This window comes from Pollachius pollachius (assembly GCF_949987615.1).
Source record: "Pollachius pollachius genome assembly, chromosome: 3".
Classification (NCBI taxonomy): Eukaryota; Metazoa; Chordata; class Actinopteri; order Gadiformes; family Gadidae; genus Pollachius; species Pollachius pollachius.
In genome coordinates, this window is record NC_136936.1 from 9,043,756 (window position 1) to 9,064,649 (window position 20,894).

Genomic DNA, 20,894 nt, shown 5'->3' on the forward strand with positions numbered 1-20,894 from the left:
CTCAGTTTTTGTTAAAAAAAATACTACAAATGACTGTGTGTGGGACTGTGGAATGTACAGATTGACTCCACCCAAATAAACGATTCCCCCCCTCCCCCACCCCCTCTCTCTACCTCCTCCTCTGCCCCAGTGCTCCTCCCCACCCCACCCCTGCCTCGGAGGTTCCACCACACCCTCGGGCCCTCCTTCAGCTCATCCCATCTCAGAAGGGGAGAGCAGGGGAACTGGCATCCCTAAAGGAGGAGGTGCATACGGAGGAGAAGCTGAGCCAGACCGAGGGGGAGCGAGAGAGAGAGGTTGGTTCCTGTGAATGTGTGTGTCTGTGTCCTCCCGTGCTCCTACTACTGCACGTTGATCGAGGAGCCTGCCAGCCCTGGAGCTCATCTGAGATCCATTAAAGCCAGCAGAAGAGCCATCCTCACTCAGGTGGTGTTGACACTCCATCGCGGAGGACTGCTATTCGCTGACACGCAGAAGACCTGCATGTAGCAACAGCTCATTCCAGAGGGGGAAAAAAAAATCTGTAAATTATTTTTGTCCTCCAGACATATATCTTCTTCTTTTTTTCCCCCAACTCTGCAGACGGCTAGAGGAGACTTTGGAAGGCGTTTGAAGAACACTTTCCCGGATCTAAAGTCACGCGGTAAATATACTTTTTTAATTTGACTTTAATTCTTTTGTACGCACTTTTCCTCCACGCAATTTGTTACCACTCAAAAGCTTTTACGGAAAGGTTACAGCGACACGTGACCTGAAGTTAGAGAGAGCCTTAAAACCTTGATTAGAAGTTGGTTTTTCGTTGGCATCGTCTACAAAACGGCATTGCTTCCATTTGAGAAATTATAAATAATTGGATCACACTCAAACCCTGAATCACTCCTTATATGTTAGCGTTCTTTCTGAAACAGCCTTGACGTGCTGTTGCAATTGTGGTTCACAAAACCCACAAGGCATTTTCCAACTTCCAACTGAAAAGCGGCTTCTATAGAGCCAACGTGATTCAACTCTTATAAAGACTTTCAACTCTTCCTTTCTCCCTCTCTCCTAACTCCTAACAGTTTCCGAATTGCTAAAAGTTTCCACAGTAGATAATGACGTAGGTGTTTATACCAGTGATCTCCGGGCTTGCTAGAAGTTGATTATTTTCTGTATTAAACGGCTCTCTGCTTTCTCATCAGTCTTGTGACACTGTTCTGTTGCCCTCCCTCCTCAGGGCAGTGTTCATTTTCTAAGATTCATACAGTCAGACAGTTAAATAACTCCACGTACGAGAAGATGCCTTGAACTTTGGTGCACGCCTTTTAGAAAAACAAAAGGAAACATCTAGGATGGGCCAGGGAATCTTTACCTCTGCGTTTGATATCTGATCCATCGCTGTTCCTAACTAGCGCCTGTCATGAGGTGGAATCCTGCCTGTGCATGCACACTCCACATCTTCCCAGCAGCAGCTCATTGTGTGAGCCATGGACACAATGGTGCACCTAATTCATCTGGTAATGGGCTGAGGAAGCCTGTGGGGGTAAAAAATGAATGCCTCACTCTTTTCAATGTGAGGAAATGAGCAGGGGCCTGTTCAACGTGTGTTCACTGGGCTGGGCTGGGCCGGGCAAGCACGGTTTCCACAGCCAACTACAGGTTCGAATTTTTTCCAGATGCGCACTAACAAAGCTCGGCATTCTGCTGGTCCCGCCAGCCCTTCCTGGTTCCACGTCCGTAGGAAAAGTTGTGGCAGTGGTGGGAGCCCTCTCCGTGTACAGTTCCCTTCTGTGGGGTCAACCTTGTCAATCCACTGCTCCGGTTTCTGTTATGCTCCCCTCAGTGGCGTTTGAGTTGTGCTCTAGTCGAGGCTTGTTGGAAGAGGGGTGTGTGTTTTTCAAAAAGGGGTCAGCCGCTTGAACTCTAGACCTCAGTCATCATCCCTTTCATTGAAGCGAGTGACGTTGCAAGCGGCACTCTAATAAACACAGGAAACAACCCAAGGCTCTCCAAGGCCCCAGCACAGGAAACATAGGTACAGCGACACAGAGGGGGCATAGGAAAAACACACACACACATACATACACACACACACACACACACACACACACACACACACACACACACACACACACACACACACACACACACACACACACAAACACACAGGCGTAGATTACTTCACATGTTCCCTTCAACTGTCCTCCAGTCAGAAGCCGACATGTCACGCTGGGGACGGAAGAACGTGAAGAAGACGCCGGAGGTGATCCGCACGGTGACCGAGGGCCTCAAGTCTCTGTACCGCAAGAAGCTGCTGCCCCTGGAGCAGTACTACGGCTTCCATGACTTCCACTCCCCCAGTCTGGAGGAGGCCGATTTTGACAACAAGCCCATGGTGCTGGTGGTGGGCCAGTACTCCACAGGGAAGACCACCTTCATCCAGTAAGCGAGCCGTGGGTCTCAATGGGTCCTCTGGGCCTCTCCAGTTCTGTGCTGTTTTAAGCTCATTTAGGTTTTAAAGCCAGTTTCCGCATGGTGAAATGCATACAGTATGTTTAAGTCCTTGCTTTGTACCAGTAACCTTACCGGTAACATTACGGTGTGTAATGGGGTGACATGCGGCTTAGTGATGTGGCCGTAGAGACCGGAGCAAAACACCAGATGGGACATCTACATCAGCTAAAAACCATCCCAACACAATTCAATTGAAATTTACATTACAGTAAAGGTTGCAAATCCTCCACCAATGAACCAACACAAAGCCATCGATTGAACCCAAGCGGGCTGTACAACGCCCTGCTCTGAGGGGCTGGCTAACGGGGGCTGTGGTCTGGCGTGGTTAGGTACCTCCTGGAGCAGGACATCCCTGGGAGCAGGGTGGGTCCGGAGCCCACCACCGACTGCTTCACGGCCATCATGCACGGGGAGGTGGAGGGCGTGATCCCCGGCAACGCCCTCATCGTGGACCCCAACAAGCCCTTCCGCAAGCTCAACCCATTTGGCAACACCTTCCTCAACAGGTGAGTGTGTGAGGGTGTGGCTGTGTGTGTGTGTGTGTGTGGGGGGGGGGGGGGGGGGGGGGGCACAAAGAAACAATACAAAGTGAGATATTATTATGATGAAATGAGATTTGACAAAGGGAAATAAAGCCACAAAGAATATACGTAAATATATGTTGAAAAGAAGATCCATAAATAGATGTTCAAATGATCCCCAGTTGAGGAAGACGAGGCCGGCATTCGTCAGTCAGTGAAACAATACATCATTGTAGGGTAGGTCGGAGTTAAAGGAAGATCCCCCTTTGACCTTCACACCTACGTAATGGATTGGTCGTAGGAAACATCTTAGGGGCCTGCAGCACAAAATGGAAGCCGGGCAGAGTCGGAAAGATAACAGCGCAAAGAAAAAAGATAATGTGCGAGTTCTCGCTTGGTGGAATTTCGAGTCCTCGTGCCAGAGTTCAGCGCAGGGAGTCACTGTCTTTATTTGTGGAAAAAACGAGGAGCTGGGGGAGATATCACTCCAGAGGGTGAGGAAAGCTCTCGTCCTCAAGGTCGGGGTCGGGGGGGGGAGCCGCGATGTTTGGAGAGGTTCAGAAACGGGGGGCAGGGAGCTCTGACACATCCCGGGGGGGAACGCACAAACAAATGAGGTCACATACTGGTGGTACCGCTCCGGGAATCTGGAGCAGAAGCTGAACGCTGAGGACCGATCCATTCCAGCGCTTTGGCATGCGTTCCTTTTTTTCTTCTCTTGTGGGTACATTTTTCCATTGATGTGAGTTTGGAGAGCGAGTTACAGACCATGAGACGTGGTCTGTAACCAAGGCCATAGTTTGTTGTTGGCAACCACACCACTGCGAAGAACAGGCATGGCAGGTTAGGGAGAAACAGGGGTTTCCAGTGAAGAGCAGAGGAAGAGAAGATCTGACGCTAGGTTTCCAGGGGTAGTCCCTGCTCTACTTCAGGGTGCGCTGGCCACCATGTGTTGCGTCTCTCCCTTTTCTCTCCGACTTCCTGTCTGGGGAACCGCCAGCTCATTAGAGTCGTAAGCCAGAGGAAGTGTGGCTGTTGTTGTAAGACACAACATCGTAAGGGGCCCGTATTGTTTAATCCTGGCACTGGCAGATATTTTCCATCAGGAAGCCCGAAGCATCGAGAGGCCAGCTCTGAACACAATGGCCTGGAGGTGGGAGTGGGAAGCCGTTTCCAGCCTGCTTCTTAGATCATGCCCCTATGGCCGAGGCCATGATAACACATCGCCATATTTCACAAGGCTCACATTCTTTCCATCGATGTTTGTAATAGGTTGCGATAGATAAGGCAATGCTTATCCCCAGTGACCGCAGGTGGAGGATACCTCCCAAGCGAGCTTGCGTGCAACGTTGATAGGGCTTTGCATTTTTATGTGAGACGCGTGTTTCTTGCGTGTAGCGTCGTCGGGGCTGTGTGTGTTAACGTTGAGGTGTGTGTGTGTGTCTCACTTCTCACTCCTCCAGGTTCCAGTGCGCCCAGATCCCGAACCAGGTGCTGGAGAGCATCAGCATCATCGACACCCCGGGGATCCTGTCGGGGGCCAAGCAGAGAGTGAGCCGAGGTGAGAGGAGCACCAAAGGTGAGGAGGGGGGGGGAGAGAGAAAGACACCCGCGTTCTGAGAGTCACCACCACCGCAGCCCTGCTGTGAACCATCGCCCTCTTGTCTCACCCGGCTAACCCATGGACCTAATGCTCTCTGTTCCATTATCACTTGGTGAGGGAACAGCCTCCAGTGGTTCTGTACCTCGAAAGCTGCTCATCGGTTGATTATCATCATCATCATCATCATCATCATCATCATCATCATCATCACATTCCCCGATATTATCTTTATATAATATTTTCATATTCATTCCCTTTCAATCATTGTGTATTCCTTAAGACCCTCTGGATGACTAAAAAATAATCTAATAATAATGTTTATACAGTTTTAACATTTAAAGTCGCACTGGTTAAGATGTAGCCAAAGTCAGTAGGGGCAACATTTTCAGAATCAAGAAAACTAAATAGGAGTGTTCTTTCCACTCTAAGCCTGTGCAACTGTGTAACACAAACTAGCGTATCTGGGATAGCTGAGTGACGTGAGTGGGAGTGGGCTTGGGAGTGTCGATATCACTATTCTTGTACACAAAGGGAGAGGTACAGGCCCGCCAGCCTTTTAAATTTTTAGAATATATATAGGATGTGAGTTTAATAATACCATCATTGAAATCACTATGGCTGGGAATAAACCACGGATATGTCCACGTAATTTTAAGGTAGGAGCTTCCGTAAAATGAATAAACAATGCACCTTTAATAATACAACTTTTCAAAGTCTAACATTGCTATGTCTGACGTAAACAGCTATCTTGACCACATGAACAATGTCCTGTGACTCAGAGCTATCTGTGTCTTGTATGACAATGATGATGACGATGATGTGTCCAGGAATGGGAGGCACAGCGAGAAAAAAATAAGTCCTGAACCACTTGATACGTGGTGCGAAGCGTGTCTTTCTCCCTGTTCTCCTTCCACACGGGTCAAATGTCTTCCTATGTGTCACTGATACGACCCCATATTTCCTGCACGCTTTACACGACCAGCCCTTTTACCAAAAAGAACATCTCCCTTCCCCGGTCCCAGGCTACGACTTCCCCGCCGTGCTGCGGTGGTTCGCCGAGCGCGTGGACCGCATCATCCTGCTGTTCGACGCCCACAAGCTGGAGATCTCCGACGAGTTCTCCGAGGCCATCGGCGCCCTGAAGGGCAACGAGGACAAGCTGCGGGTGGTCCTCAACAAGGCCGACATGGTGGACACCCAGCAGCTGATGCGCGTGTACGGCGCGCTCATGTGGTCCCTGGGAAAGGTGTTCAACACGCCGGAGGTGCTGCGCGTCTACATCGGGTCCTTCTGGGCCGAGCCGCTCCTGGTGGCGGACAACCGCAAGCTGTTTGAGCTGGAGGAGGAGGACCTGTTCGCCGACATCCAGAACCTGCCCCGCAACTCGGCCCTGCGCAAGCTCAACGACCTGGTCAAGAGGGCGCGTCTGGTCCGGGTGAGGAGAGCAGGAAGAGGGGACTGGGGACTGGGGGGGGGGGGGGGGGAGGATGGCTGGTTTGAGCAGCCTCGCCTGGCCAGAGTCAGACTGATTGGGCTCTGGAGCTGGGGGAGGCTGCACACCTGTTGTGCACAGGTTAAACCAGCCACCGTCCACACACACTCCCACAGGGGTCTCGGTGTAAAATAGGAGGCGGTTCTTGGTGTTTGGTTTAAGATTGTAATGGATTTGGACCCGAGGAGATCCAAACGTGCCTGATCCTGCTCATGCATGTTCAGATGCTGAAGGAGCTCTGCAGAGCTCTTCAAAGTCTTTATTGACCTTCTTAACGATTTTTATGCTCCTTACTTTATAAGCTCCTTAATGCTGTTTAAAGCAGGTAAGGCTCCTCAAAGCTCCTTTTAAACATTTTTAGCTCCTTAACGCTCGTTTTAAGCTCCTCCCCGCTCCTGTCCCCTCCCAGGTCCACGCCCACATCATCAGCCACCTGAAGCAGGAGATGCCGTCCGTGTTCAGGAAGGACAACAAGAAGAAGACCCTCATCTACCAGCTGCCCATCATCTTCTCCAAGATCCAGCTGCAGCATCACATCTCCCCCGGAGACTTCCCCGACTGCGCCAAGATGCAGGTTAGTTTGTTTTCGAATTTACTATTCGTATAGCAGATGCTGTTTCCAAAAAACGATTGATTTGAAATTCAGACGTATGTCAGTAATGAGAAGGTAGGGCTTGAGGGCATCTGGGCCCTCTCAATTTGGTTTGTTTAGCCCTTCATCACAGTGAGTCTCAAAGGGCTTCCCAGGCCATGTTGATGTGGCCTGTGAAGCCCGTCACCAGTGATCCTGCCGCTGTTCTTCTGGAAACATCTGGTTCTCAGGCCTGATTCAGGGCAAATATGTGCAGCAGCCGTCGTTTTTGTTTTTGCTTCATCTTGGCAAGGAACGAGGGTTAACTTGATTTATGTATACACAGGATTCTCACGATAACTGGTGAAAACTAATAAGAATTTCTCAAATGTTTTTGTAATATGAGTAATGCTATGTTGTTGATGACTTCATAATCATGTACGATATAATATTGCTATTTCCTACTATATCATTGCTAGTATATCAATCATATTGTACGGCTCTTAAAGTATCTCTATTATATTAAGATATTACTTTAGCTATCCCAGGGGGGGGAAATCAGCATGATAATGGCAGCATAGTATTTTTAGAGTAGCCTATCTCTTTTATAGTATACCTATTATGGTATCACCCATTATGCATGACGATACCAAAACACTGGATAGCATTGTATAGCTCAGTGTTGCATAGCTCAGTGTTGTATAGAAGTGTTGTATAGCAGTATTGTATAGCAGTATTGTATAACACAGTGTTATATTGCTCAGTATTGTATAGCAGTATTGTTTAGCTCAGTGTTGTTTAGCACAGTGTTGTTTAGCTCAGTATTGTATAGCTCAGTATTGTATAGCTCAGTATTGTTTAGCTCAGTGTTGTTTAGCTCAGTGTTGTTTAGCTCAGTGTTGTTTAGCTCAGTATTGTATAGCTCAGTGTTGCTTAGCTCAGTATTGCTTAGCTCAGTATTGTTTAGCTCAGTGTTGTTTAGTTCAGTGTTGTTTAGCTCAGTATTGTTTAGCTCAGTATTGTTTAGCTCAGTGTTGTTTAGCTCAGTCTTGTTTAGCTCAGTATTGTATAGCTCAGTGTTGCTTAGCTCAGTATTGCTTAGCTCAGTGTTGTTTAGTTCAGTGTTGTTTAGCTCAGTATTGTTTAGCTCAGTATTGTTTAGCTCAGTGTTGTTTAGTTCAGTGTTGTTTAGTTCAGTGTTGTTTAGCTCAGTATTGTTTAGCTCAGTGTTGTTTAGCTCAGTATTGTTTAGCTCAGTATTGTTTAGCTCAGTATTGTATAGCTCAGTGTTGTTTAGCTCAGTATTGTTTAGCTCAGTATTGTTTAGCTCAGTATTGTATAGCTCAGTGTTGTTTAGCTCAGTATGGGTCTGATGTGGGCCCCGCCCCCCAACAGGAGCAACTGCTTGTGCACGACTTCACCAAGTTCAAGACGCTGAAGCCCACCCTGATGGCGGCGCTGGACGAGCTGCTGTCATCCGACATCGCCACGCTGATGCCCCTGCTGCGGCAGGAGGAGCTGGAGAACAACGACCAGATGGGGGTGCAGGGAGGCGCCTTCCTGGGCACCCGGGCCGGGCCCTTCATGGAGGGGGACCCCTTCGGCGTGCTGGAGAACGGCGGGGAGAGCCACGGCGAAGGGGAGGAGGAGGAGGACTGGGTGGTCACCAAGGACAAGGCCAAGTACGATGAGATCTTCTACAACCTGGCGCCCAACGAGGGCAAGCTGAGCGGCACCAAGGCCAAGGACTGGATGGTGAGCACCCGGCTGCCCAACTCGGTGCTGGGCCGCATCTGGAAGCTGTCGGACGTGGACCGCGACGGCATGCTTGACGACGAGGAGTTTGCCCTGGCCAGTCACCTGATCGAGGTGAAGCTGGAGGGCCATGGTCTGCCCCCGGAACTGCCCAGTCGCTTGGTGCCCCCGTCCAAGCGCAGGCAGAAAGGGTCGGACGCCTAAACCTGGGGATCTCCCCCCCCCCCACACCTTACCGCCGCCGTCGCCCCCCAATGCCTGGAGGCCAGAGGGACCCTTCTCACACAGATGGCCCATAGCTCCCTAACCCTTCCCCCTCTCCCCCCCCCCCCCCCCCCACACCACGCCCCAAGAACCCAGCCCAGCTGGATCACATAGCTACGCCGGGTGGAATCCGTTGCTTTGAAGGGATTCACTGATTTGATACTTTGACTTGGACACAAGTTCATGGGCAAGGTCGCCAAAGAGGTAGGCTACAGCTATTGATAGCGCCTAGGCTAAAGCTAGTGGCTCTGACGTATTTGAAGAGATTCTTTCCTAAAATGTGGGTTGGTTCAGTTGTTGCTTATTTTTCTTAGATCGCTTTGATGTTTGATTTGCTTTATAAAAAAGAGGTTTCAATGATTCAGTTATTTGCTGAGAAAAAAAAGCCTTGAGCCCTTTCCAAGAAAATAGCATTCGAGTATTTTATATTTGAAAGATTTGAACGGAGAGAGAATGAGGCCTTTTAGTATTAAAACGCTTTGGAGCCTTACTGACTCCTTGAGACCAGAGTATCTATGTGTTTTATCTGATTTGAAATATCCTATAGTCCTAAATGCTTTGGCAACAATGTTCAATGTATGTAAATGTACTGTATAAACAAGAGAACATCGCTTTATGATGTATAAACCAATATTTTGGATTATCTGATGTAGCCTAATTAAGGCATGTTTAGCTAAAGATGCAGTCGTTATCTAATAACCAAATACATTCAAGGCATATTTTAATGCTTCACCTGCCTTCTGATTTTATCTTCACCACCATATTGTGCATCTATTTTGCTGTACTTTGTAATATTTGTGTTTGTTAGTTTTTTTGAAGAGGACAATACTTCTCTGTTGTGTAAATGAATGTCACATGCTCACATGGTGCAATTTCCAACAAAACAGCCCTATTGATATTACTAACTACTGTACAACTGTTGCCAACTGGTATAACCAAATAAACTGTATTGACTGTGTGCAGGTCTACGGCTCTTTTTTTTTTGTAGGCCTAATCTAACGAATGAACATGACACTTTGAATACATAGAGATGGAACCGCAAGAAACAATATCCTTGTTGGACATTCTTACGTTTCGATTCAGTCTTGGTAAAGTAGGGAAATGTAACCGAATGCGCTTACTTCTCCTTTCCCCTTTATCCGTGTTTTTCTTTGGTGTAATTCTCAGTTGGTTCCACGGTGACAGATCCGATAAACACTGACTCACACCGAGCCCCTGCCAAATCCCCATACCAACTTTTTCCGTGTCTCGACCCCACTCCACTCCAACTCTCTCACACTCTCACACAGTGAACTTCACACGCACAGTACACTTTCCACTTTTCTTATGCTTGAGATGTCTCACCCTTTACCCAGCAATTTGGGATCCTAAAACTGCTGTATTTAAAATACAGCTAGAATATAACAGGGATCCACGTGTGCATTTGCGTAGTAGCTTATCTTAAATTGCGTTCATGCGCGTGTTACTTTGGAGCGCTTTAAACCGAGTGCGCGGTTTATGGACAGTAGTAGGCCAGTTTATATTCCGTTCCTCCGTAGAAAGAAACCCAAACGCGAAGCAGAGGCAGCTCGCCCCTCCTCTTTTCTTCCTCCCTGCTCACTGGAGTTTAGAGTGACTCACATGCAAGGAATGCGGTGGGCTGGTCGGAGTTATTAATACCTCTTTTCCTAGGGTCTGCTAAGTTTCCTTGCGCTCATGCGCGGGATCGACACACTGTACCTTTATGGAAGACTAGAACATCCCCCTATTTGGTGTGTTGCTGCTGGACCGCACCACCATACAGAAGAAGTTAACCCCAGGCGCTCCTGTAGGGCTTAGTTCAGAAAAACAACACAATCAGGCGAAAAGTGAAAACGTTTAGGGTGTAACGTTGTGACGAACAGAATAAGGCCGGGTTGAGAGCTCTTTTTCTTCAATCTTGTAAAACGAGCTTCCCCTGTCATATCGAATGTTTTTTCGATCTTGCAAAAAAAAAAAAAATCGGTTCCAAGAATGTCTTGGCATTTCACCATTGCTATTATGCACTTAGATACACTGAGTCATGCGCCAATTTGATATACAGCTGTTGCACGACACATATGAACAGTATCTAGCCTACAAGGCTGTGGTACGGAGGGGAGGGCAGCGAAATGAGTAAGGAAGAGTACAGGGGGCAGCAGTAAAATGGATTAATCACAAAACAATGTTGCCCACTCAACCATACTAACAGGGGTCTCCGCATACGTCACAGTTATTGCGTGGGGAAGCCCTCGCAGGCGCCAGTGGGTTTGGTTTGTGGTCTGAAGTGAAGGGGAAAACTTCACTCCATACTTCACTTCAAATTCAAAGAATGCTGGCGAGGGGCGACCTCTAGTGGGGAGAAGACATAATGCACCTTGTGTCAATGCAGTGCACTGGATTTGGCCTAACTTCCACCATGTCAAGTTCAGTGCGGTACCTGACGTTTTATTCCCTTGACCCTACTTTAAGGTCAACAACATATTTGGGCCCCAACACTGAAACCTTTTAAATGATGTCTTTAATCGAGAATGTATTGTTCAATACAGCTTATAAGTCACTCCCATATGTACTAATGTTTGCGTTCCCAAAGATGAGAAAAAGTCCTGTTTATTCAAGTTATAAAGGTCAAACTATTAACCTAAATATAAATAATGTGAAAGATAGATTATGAGTTACCTCCTTTAACATTGGGTTTAAATAAAGTTACATGGAGCCACATCTATTAAGCGATTTCATTCAAAGCCATTCATAATTAAAGATAATTATAAAGTTTATTTCTGGATTCAAAACAATATAAAAGTATAGCAAATTACAATCGTTCGAAATATGAGTGTCCTTTTAACCAAGAAAAGATAGTATTTTGTTTTTATTACAAATAATTCAAACAAGTTTTGTTATCATCAAAGAACATCACTATTCACCCAGACACACCAGGACACGTCACAAATCAAACAGTGTAAATATCTGCCATGCAGAAGCCCCCTGTGTGAACTGCTTGACCAACACATTTCTTCCCTTGACACTACACTCTTCCTAGCGTGCAGTAAAACTCCTGAAGGGTAACGTAGCCTCCTCGACCCATCGACAGGCCGCCCCAGCCATTCACTAAAGCCCCAACCCGCCTCAGAAGCTGAAGGTGTTCTTGATGTCCTTGATCTGCTTCATCATGGTGGAGATCTGCTCCCCGTGCTCCCGCAGCACTCCTTGCACGCACTTCTTCTGGTGGGCGTTGAGCGAGACCCCGCCCCGGGCCGGCACCGCCGGCCCCCCTCCCTCTGCCTTGTCCACCTGCTTCTTCTGGTACTCCCTCTTCATGGCCACCTGCCGGATGCCGTTGTCCAGGTGCTTCAGCTGCTCCTCCACCCCCTGCAGCTCCTTCCTCATGTCCTTCTCGCTGTCCGACAGCACGGGCAGCTGGCTGCGCAGGCCACCCAGCAGGCGCTTGACGCGCCGCGCGATGGCGTCCTGCCGGTACTTGGCGTCCTCGTACTTGTCGGCCAGCCGCTCTGCCGTCTCCCGCAGGCTCCGCCTCTCCAGGCGGCAGGCGGCCAGCTCGGCCGCCTGCGTGCCGCGCTGGGCGGCCAGGAGGCGCGCGCGGCGCTGCAGCTCCTCGCACGCCGTGTCCTGCTTCAGGACGTACTCCTCGCGGAACACCTGTGTGGCGCGGCTCAGCAGCTGCAGCCACTCCGGCGGCGGGGCGGCGGCGGCGGCGGCGCCCCCCCCCCTCGCCGTCCCCCGACCGCAGCACCAAGGGGTTGGCCGAGCCTCGCGCCAGGATGTTGCGCACGTGCCGCTCGAACGAGTCGTTGGGCGGCCCGCGCGACGGGGGGCTCGCCGCGGCCCCGGCCCTCGGCCCCGAGCAGAGCAGCGGCGGGGAGGGGGGCCGCACCGAGCTGAGCAGGGGCAGCAGGATGCACTCGTAGGCGCTGGTGATGCAGACCATGGTGGCGCCCAGCGACAGGTCCGAGGTCACCAGGAAGCCGCGCACCGGCGCCGAGAGGCTGGTAGCGAGCGGCCGCGTGCACAGGATGTGCTCCACGATGCAGCGCTTCTCTGCCGCCAGCTCCTGCAGGCTGTTGCGGTCGCCCTCGTCGGAGGAGCCCAGGAACTGGTGCAGCTTGTTGAACCAGGTGAGGCCCACGCTGTGCACCCCGGCCTCGTGGGTGCAGTGGTAGCGGTGCTGGCACAGCGGGTCCCGGTGCAGCCGGATGGGGCAGGTGAAGTCCGACTCCTGGGGTTCCTCGTCGTCGCCGGTGGCCAGCTTCAGTGTGAGCTCCAGCTCCACGCACTCGAACACGTAGAGGGACGGCACGGAGTCCGAGCCCCGCATCCACCTCTCCCCCACGCCGCCCTCGTCCTCCTCCTCTTCGGACTCCAGCACCACGCAGTGGTACAGCATCCCCGTCTCCGTGGCAATCACTAGGATGTTGGGCACGCAGGGCAGGCACAGGATGGCGCACGCGTCGTAGCCGTAGTTATCCTCCGCTGCGGGGTACATGGGAAGGGGTCCCGCGGGCTTGCTAAGGCTCAGCAAGCCCATCTGGTTACTGGTGTAGCTCAGGTACGTCTCGCCGTTCTCATAGAGGATATACAGCGGGTAGACCAGCAGGTCTCTGGACGCCTGTCCCGGCACCTGCCGAGAAATGCACGACACTGGCCCGAAGTCGAACGCCACGGCGATCTCGCCCAGGGACGCTGCGTAGGACAACACACGAGAGTGGACGTTGCTGTCTTCCTCTGACTGCGAAACAGGTAGTACCTTGGATGGGTTCTGGGGTGATTTGAGCCCGTAGAAGCGGATGGTGTTGTCGGAGGTGAGCAGCACTAGGTTTGGTTCCTCCGTCTCGCTGGGATACCATGTCGCCTGCCGTAGAGTGACCGAGGCAGAGCTGGTGAAGAAGCGCTCCGCCACCGGGATGGTCTTACAGTTGATGTCGCTCCGTCCGCCTTCGAACTCGGACCTTTTCCCCCAGCGCTGTGGGAGCTCCAGCACCGAGACCCCCCGCTGGCCGATCAAAGCGACGTGGTGCTGCGTGGGACTGAGCAGTACCTGGCACACTTCAAAACGAGGTGGGTTGATGCACAGCAGAGTTTGGAAGTTCCCGCTTCCTAAGCTCTCGTCGGAGTTCAGCTGCCTCAAGTTGGTGGTGAAAAACACGCGGTCAACGTCGTTCCAAACAAACAGGTCACAGTCCAGGCAAAATGTGAGGTTTTTAGCTGCTCTCTTTACATTCGCTTTGGGTTCGGAGTCGAGGATCTCACGTAATTTGCTGAATATGTTATGATTTGGCAGCTCATGTAGCCAACGCTCTCCACCGAAGGCCGCCATCTTGTTCCGCTTTCTAAAAAGCGGGTCACGCCGCGCATGCGTGCTAGGAATCTGATATTTATTTAATATTTATTAAAAATCAACAGCATACAGAAAGACAATCACTTAGTATTACAAAAACGGTATTGTTTACAAAATATATTAATAATACATACAATTCTAAAATAATACTTAAAATACAAAATCATTAAGAAAGTCGACAAACCAAATGATCCTGATACAAAGATCTTGAAAACCTTATATTACATTGAATTAAAATAAGAATTGAAGTACACCATCATTTCAAAATTCAGAATTTAATGTTTAACATCAAGTTCGAAGCAACCGTAACAGTGGATCCAGTATCCATGGTAGCCAACATAGCGAACGCGTTCTTCTCTTTTACGACATACGCCGTATTACGTCGGCCGGTGTCGTACATTCTGCAGACTCACCATGGCGCTGAAAGAGACTGCGGGACTCTACGAGACGCTGAGGACAGAATGGAATAAGAAAAATCCCAGTTTAAATAAATGCGGGGATCTTTTGACAAAACTCAAGGTAGAATCACAACAGCCTGTGTGCTTCACGTGATTATCTCAGACCGCGGATATTTCATTTGGCCAATTTAGCCATGGTGGCTAACGTTAGCATGCTAAGAAGAACACAAAGTCATTGTAATGTATGGTTAGCTCACGTAATATCGTCCTTTTACATCAAGTCAACAGACATGATATTAACCATGTATATGTTAACCTCGTTTAAACATAATTTCAAGCTCAATTAGACATTTGTATAATCCCAAACCTTGTTATTTACTTAATGTTGACGTTAGCCAATGCTACTGCCACAACGTCATCTATAGATATGTGTGTATGGATTGTATGTGTTGACACGTTTATATATAATTTTTTATGTGTTTCTCAAACAAATGCATTACCATTAACCGTAACATATGCTTCCGTGACTTGTCCTTACTTTCTAGGAAAGTAAGCGTTTTCTTTAATACATGCCCTTTTCTATTTGTTTACAGATTTCTCTATTAGAATTAAATTTTTTGCCCACGACGGGGGTGAAGCTCACAAAACAGCAGCTAATTCTTGCCCGTGAGTATGACCTAATAGCAGCCAATTACTCCAGATGTCTCCACAGACAAGGATACACCTTTTATATTTACCCTTCTTTTCTATGTCCTTGTTCTAGGCGATGTACTGGAAATCGGCGCTCTGTGGAGTATCCTCAAGAAGGACATCCCCTCCTTCGAGAGATACATGGCCCAACTAAAATGCTACTATTTTGACTATAAGTAATAAAGCCATTTGTAATAATACATAATAATGAATGGCCTTTTCATAAAGCGCTTCACATTCTGAAAACGTGTTTGTAAACAACGTAGCAATTGTAAACAATGCTGTTGTTGTCCACTGTATTGCCATAGCCACCAGTGCTTTGTTATGACCTCGCTCTTTCTCTGTCTCTACCCTCTTTCAGGGATGAACTGCCCGAGGCAGCGTACATGCACCAGCTCCTGGGCCTTAACCTGCTCTTCCTGCTGTCCCAGAACCGCGTGTCAGAGTTCCACACAGAGCTGGAGAGGCTAAGTGCCAAGGACATCCAGACTAACGTGTACATCAGGCACCCTGTTTCCCTGGAGCAGGTACCTCACTTACATTTACATGCTTTTATCGAAAGTGACTAACAAGTGAGGCGGCGAACAGTTAAAGCATGCAGTCAAAATTGGAGTAGGTACAAAAAGACTAGTGTGGCACAATCTTGTATTAAAAGACAGCAACAACTTGATCATGTGAGGAGTACCAATAGGAACCAGTAATACAGTTTGGAACAACAATTCAAACTGGGAAGTAATGGCATAAAGTCTCATATATTCTCATGTTCTTGTCCAGTACCTGATGGAAGGAAGCTACAACAAGGTGTTCCTGGCAAAAGGTAACATTCCTGCAGAGAGCTACACCTTCTTCATAGATATTCTACTGGACACTATCCGGTGAGTACTGAACCTTGTGGGCAAAAGTGAAATATTCTCTTTATATGCAATGAATGTCACATTTGAAGCAGTTAAAGACACACAATTGAGACCTCCCCCCCACCTCTCCTTGTCTTGCAGGGATGAGATCGCTGGGTGCATAGAGAAGGCCTACGAGCAGATTCAGTTTGCTGAAGCCACCCGCGTGCTGTTCTTCAGCTCCCCAAAGAAGATGACAGAATATGCCAAGAAGGTTGGTATTAGTTCTCATCAGGGAGTGGTGTGGTTCTCACTGACCCGCTCAATCAAGGGTGGTAGGGTAATTTGCCCATGATGTTACTCGCTTTATTATTGTACACTGCCCACATTGGGATTTGAATCCAGAATGTTTCGGCTGGGAATCAAACACCCTTAGCAGTACATTATTCTGCCCCCCATACACTGGACAAGAGGCTGTAACAAATTCTTTACCAAGGGCGTTCAAAATGAATACATTCAACACCATCCATGAACCTGACGTGACCACAACAGGCACATCGTTGACCTCAAACAAATGTTTGTTTGACCTGGCCTATGTCTGATTCTAATCATGTCTGTGTGTTTGACCGGGCCTGTTTCCAACGTCTGTTTGTTTGACCTGGCCTATGGCTGTGTTTAATGTCTGTTTGTTTGACCTGGCCTGTGTCTAATATCTGCTTGTTTGACCTGGCCTTTGTCTGTGTCTAATGTCTGTTTGTTTGACCTGGCCTATGTCTGTTTGTTTGACCTGGCCTATGTCTGTGTCTAATGTCTGTTTGTTTGACCTGGCCTATGTCTGTTTGTTTGACCTGGCCTATGTCTGTCTAATGTCTGCTTATTTGACCTAGCCTGTGTCTAATGTCTGCTTATTTGATCTAGCCTGTGTCTAATGTCTGCTTATTTGACCTGGCCTGTGTCTAATGTCTGCTTGTTTGACCTGGCCTATGTGTCTAATGTCTGCTTATTTGATCTAGCCTGTGTCTAATGTCTGCTTGTTTGACCTGGTCTATGTCCGTCTAATGTCTGCTTATTTGACCTGGCCTATGTGTCTAATGTCTGCTTATTTGACCTAGCTTGTGTCTAATGTCTGCTTGTTTGACCTGGCCTATGTGTCTAATGTCTGCTTATTTGACCTGGCCTGTGTCTAATGTCTGCTTGTTTGACCTGGCCTATGTGTCTAATGTCTGCTTATTTGACCTGGCCTGTGTCTAATGTCTGCTTGTTTGACCTGGCCTATGTGTCTAATGTCTGCTTGTTTGACCTGGCCTATGTCCGTCTAATGTCTGCTTATTTGACCTAGCCTGTGTCTAATGTCTGCTTGTTTGACCTGGCCTATGTCTGTTTGTTTGACCTGGCCTATGTCTGTCTAATGTCTGCTTATTTGACCTAGCCTGTGTCTAATGTCTGCTTATTTGATCTAGCCTGTGTCTAATGTCTGCTTATTTGACCTGGCCTGTGTCTAATGTCTGCTTGTTTGACCTGGCCTATGTGTCTAATGTCTGCTTATTTGATCTAGCCTGTGTCTAATGTCTGCTTGTTTGACCTGGTCTATGTCCGTCTAATGTCTGCTTATTTGACCTGGCCTATGTGTCTAATGTCTGCTTATTTGACCTAGCTTGTGTCTAATGTCTGCTTGTTTGACCTGGCCTATGTGTCTAATGTCTGCTTATTTGACCTGGCCTGTGTCTAATGTCTGCTTGTTTGACCTGGCCTATGTGTCTAATGTCTGCTTATTTGACCTGGCCTGTGTCTAATGTCTGCTTGTTTGACCTGGCCTATGTCCGTCTAATGTCTGCTTATTTGACCTAGCCTGTGTCTAATGTCTGCTTGTTTGACCTGGCCTATGTGTCTAATGTCTGCTTATTTGACCTAGCCTGTGTCTAATGTCTGCTTGTTTGTTTGGCTGTGCAGCGAGGCTGGACCCAGAGTGCCGACGGCTACTACTCCTTCAGCACCCAGCAGCAGCGGACAGAGGAGGTCACCATCCCGTCCACAGAGCTGGCGCAGCAGGTCATCGAGTACGCACGGCAGCTGGAGATGATCGTGTAATCAGCCATCCTTGGCCACCTAACCCCCATCCCACTCCCTCCTCCAATGCCTACACACACAGCTGACATATATACACACACCCACCCATTCACACACACACAACGGGTCCACATGCAGTCTTCTCCCCCCTCCAAAAGCTACAACTCACCTATGGCAGGTTGGCCTGGACATCGGCCGCCACCTGCGTTTTCTCCTGGAGATTGAGTATGTTTTTGTACCTTCTGGAGCGGTAAACTTTTGACTATATCCAATGTTTGTTTTTCTTTCTTTTGTTGTGTGCCCCTTCGTTTTAATTATTATTTTTTTTATAAAAACGTCGAACTCAATGGGAGCGCCTTTTGGTTTTGACCTCTTGATGCCCCCACACACACACAGACATTACATATTCAAAAAATATATTATTTGACTTTGCCTTTTTTAAGTGTCATTGAAAGTCATTAGTAAAGCGCAAGCTTTTTACTTACAGAAAATAAACCTCTTTTTTTTGTATACAAAGTCCCCCCCCCCCCCCCCCCCCCCCCCCCCCCGGCTTGGTAGTGCTTACAGATCTGTATTGCTCTTGCTTTGTAGCCTAGCAACAGACCGAAAAATGGCCATTGAAGTTTGAGAGCCTTTTCTAAATGGTAATTATGTTCTCCCCCTAACCTAGTTATAACATGATCGAAGAGGAAATGCAAAAATTTGTGTGAAATACTTCAAAAATAAAAATAATGTTTTGGAACCATTTGTGTATTTGTTTTCCTTTGGACGACCTGGCTTTATTAAGTGTCTAATGGAGGGGACCAAAACTGAAATACAGGACTTAAATAGCATGTCAATAAAGAGAATCTGGATGTGATTGTTGTCCTTTCACCAGCTAGAATCGCATCCTCCATGACACTTCCTCAGCGCTGCGCATGCTGTGATCGTCACCGTGGTGACCCAAGGCAGCTCGCATAGGTAGCTCCTGTTAACGTCGAACTTGTGGAGAAATGTTTTCTGAAAGACGCCTTGAAATGAAGATTTGTGCACATGGGTCATTACTACAGACTAAAGTTCACCATGAAATACAAGAATTTCCATTTTTTTAATATTGAAAATAATCACATCTCGACCAAAGAACAAATTCATGGTGAAAAAATGTAATGAACACCTTTGAATTTTTTCTTTCTGTGTAAATTCCTTAAAAAATGCTGATCTTGTATAAGACAAAGTAAAAAAAATAGCTGAAATCCCTTACAGACTTAGTAAACAGAAGACTTGAAGTAGGCTCAGTGCTCTTAACACTTGATCAGGTCCTAAACATCCCACCCAAAAGCTGTGGATCTCTCGCTCAGCACTTGGTCACGTTGGGCGGCGGCGTTCCACCCCGGCGGTCCCTGAGCGAGAAGGAACCGTTGACGGTGAAGGGTTTCCAGCGTCCTTGGAGTCCTGCTGCAGGAGAAGGGTCGGGAGGCTGGGAAGACACCGGCTCCTCTGTTCCCTCCACCAGACTGTCCTTTACCAACCCTTCTTCCTCTCCCCCGTGCTTCCTCACCTTGTTCCTGTTGGTTCCCTGTCCTGAGACCTTCCCTGTGAGCCCTTCCTTAGTCCTTGCGAAGGAACCAGATGATGACCGGGTCAGGTCTTTAGGTGGCTGCTGGCCCACCGGTCTGACAACCGTACCTGGGGCTGATGGCAGTGGAGTCGTCGCCGCTCTGTCCACGGAGTCCGACGCCTCTTGTCGTTGAACGAAGGCACTGTCTTTGTCCCATTGCCTCCTGTGAGGCGGCGGAGAGTGCAGGAGCTGCAAGGTCTAGCAAGACAGGTCCAGCAAAACCAAGGTTTTAGGAGATACTGTAGCCTTGGCGTTTAGTTTAGGAGGTACTGTAGAGATATTGCAGATGACCTTTGTAGTTTTTGACTGTGTGTGCAGTTTGGCCGTGGTGTTCCTGCAGACAAGGTGTTGCACTATGTACTCAGAGTGTACCTGAGCTTTGATTTAGCTTCCAACTCATAGATGTGCCTCTCTGCGACAAAACGTCTGTTCCTGCTTGAATGATCTGCTCTCGGCTCTGAGGGTGTGGAAGCCCTGAGGAGCTTGTGACGACAGCTTTGACTCCGGTGCTGTGCTCTGACAGAGACGAGGTGAGTGGTGGTGAGGGATGCGCTGGTCGTTGGTCAACGATGACAGTGTACCAGGGCCTTCTCATAGGTCGATGGGACTGACTGCAGCTCGAGGAATTGGTCGGGATGGTGGAAATGAGGCGACCTCTCTGTGTTGAACTGACGCTTGGAGATTAAAAAAAAAAATCCACATCCCTGTTTCAACGGTTCAATCCAAATCAGCCTTCTTTGCATAACCGCTCACTGTCTCTGATACATGGAAATGAATACAGATTTTGAATACTGACACGATGACACAAAATGATTATTTAATTAAATAATGATAATGACATCGGATACCAGTAGGGTAATGTTATCTTATGATGTCCCCTCTGCGTTCTTCATATGATCGCTCTCACAGACCTTGTTTAGTTATATTTCAATGACGTCTTTTTTTTTTACCGTAGCCTACATTTCAATTTCTTTGAATAGTGTTTTGATTAGGCTGAATGAATCAGCATTTATTTTTATCAATCAGAAAGTTATTTTTGTCAAAATAAGTCAAGATAAATATCAGATTAAATAATCATTTAATAACATGCTGATAATTAAATTGGTTATTTATAGGCAGCATATATATTTTTTGGAACCTTTATATTTTGAGGGGATTAGACACGGAATAGACGTCCAATCGATCAAATTCACACATGGCATAGCGTTAATGGTAGCTAATATAAATATTACCTGGTCTGCATTCACTTGATTGGAATTTTAC

At 48.0% G+C, this 20,894-nt stretch overlaps 3 protein-coding genes across 5 annotated transcripts; 2 read left to right on the forward strand and 1 right to left on the reverse strand.

The window, feature by feature from the left end:
• Positions 1-215: 215 nt before the first annotated feature.
• ehd2b (EH-domain containing 2b) lies at positions 216-9,654 on the forward strand. 3 transcript variants are annotated; one of them, XM_079733363.1, is made up of 8 exons: positions 216-296; positions 583-643; positions 2,186-2,418; positions 2,820-2,996; positions 4,475-4,590; positions 5,637-6,049; positions 6,516-6,680; positions 8,073-9,654. In XM_079733363.1, exons 3-8 carry the CDS (start codon positions 2,198-2,200, stop codon positions 8,634-8,636), a joined length of 1,656 nt encoding a protein of 551 aa, XP_079589489.1. In that variant the 5' UTR covers positions 216-296; positions 583-643; positions 2,186-2,197; the 3' UTR covers positions 8,637-9,654. The 3 variants fall into 3 exon arrangements, with proteins under 3 accessions (XP_079589489.1, XP_079589488.1, XP_079589490.1); XM_079733362.1 differs by having other exon boundaries at positions 248-426; XM_079733364.1 differs by having other exon boundaries at positions 249-426; positions 4,475-4,572.
• Positions 9,655-11,223: 1,569 nt separating this feature from the next.
• nup88 (nucleoporin 88) lies at positions 11,224-14,025 on the reverse strand (the record flags this gene model as incomplete). The annotated part of the gene is given in 2 exon segments (XM_079731487.1): positions 11,224-12,413; positions 12,415-14,025. Coding segments are annotated over 2 exon segments (2,205 nt in total). The 3' UTR covers positions 11,224-11,819.
• A 418-nt stretch (positions 14,026-14,443) lies between these two features.
• psmd8 (proteasome 26S subunit, non-ATPase 8) lies at positions 14,444-18,779 on the forward strand. The gene is made up of 7 exons (XM_079732635.1): positions 14,444-14,565; positions 15,038-15,110; positions 15,208-15,310; positions 15,496-15,661; positions 15,909-16,009; positions 16,130-16,241; positions 17,918-18,779. The coding sequence occupies exons 1-7, from the start codon at positions 14,461-14,463 to the stop codon at positions 18,053-18,055; spliced, it is 798 nt and encodes a 265-aa protein (XP_079588761.1). The 5' UTR covers positions 14,444-14,460; the 3' UTR covers positions 18,056-18,779.
• Positions 18,780-20,894: the final 2,115 nt, after the last annotated feature.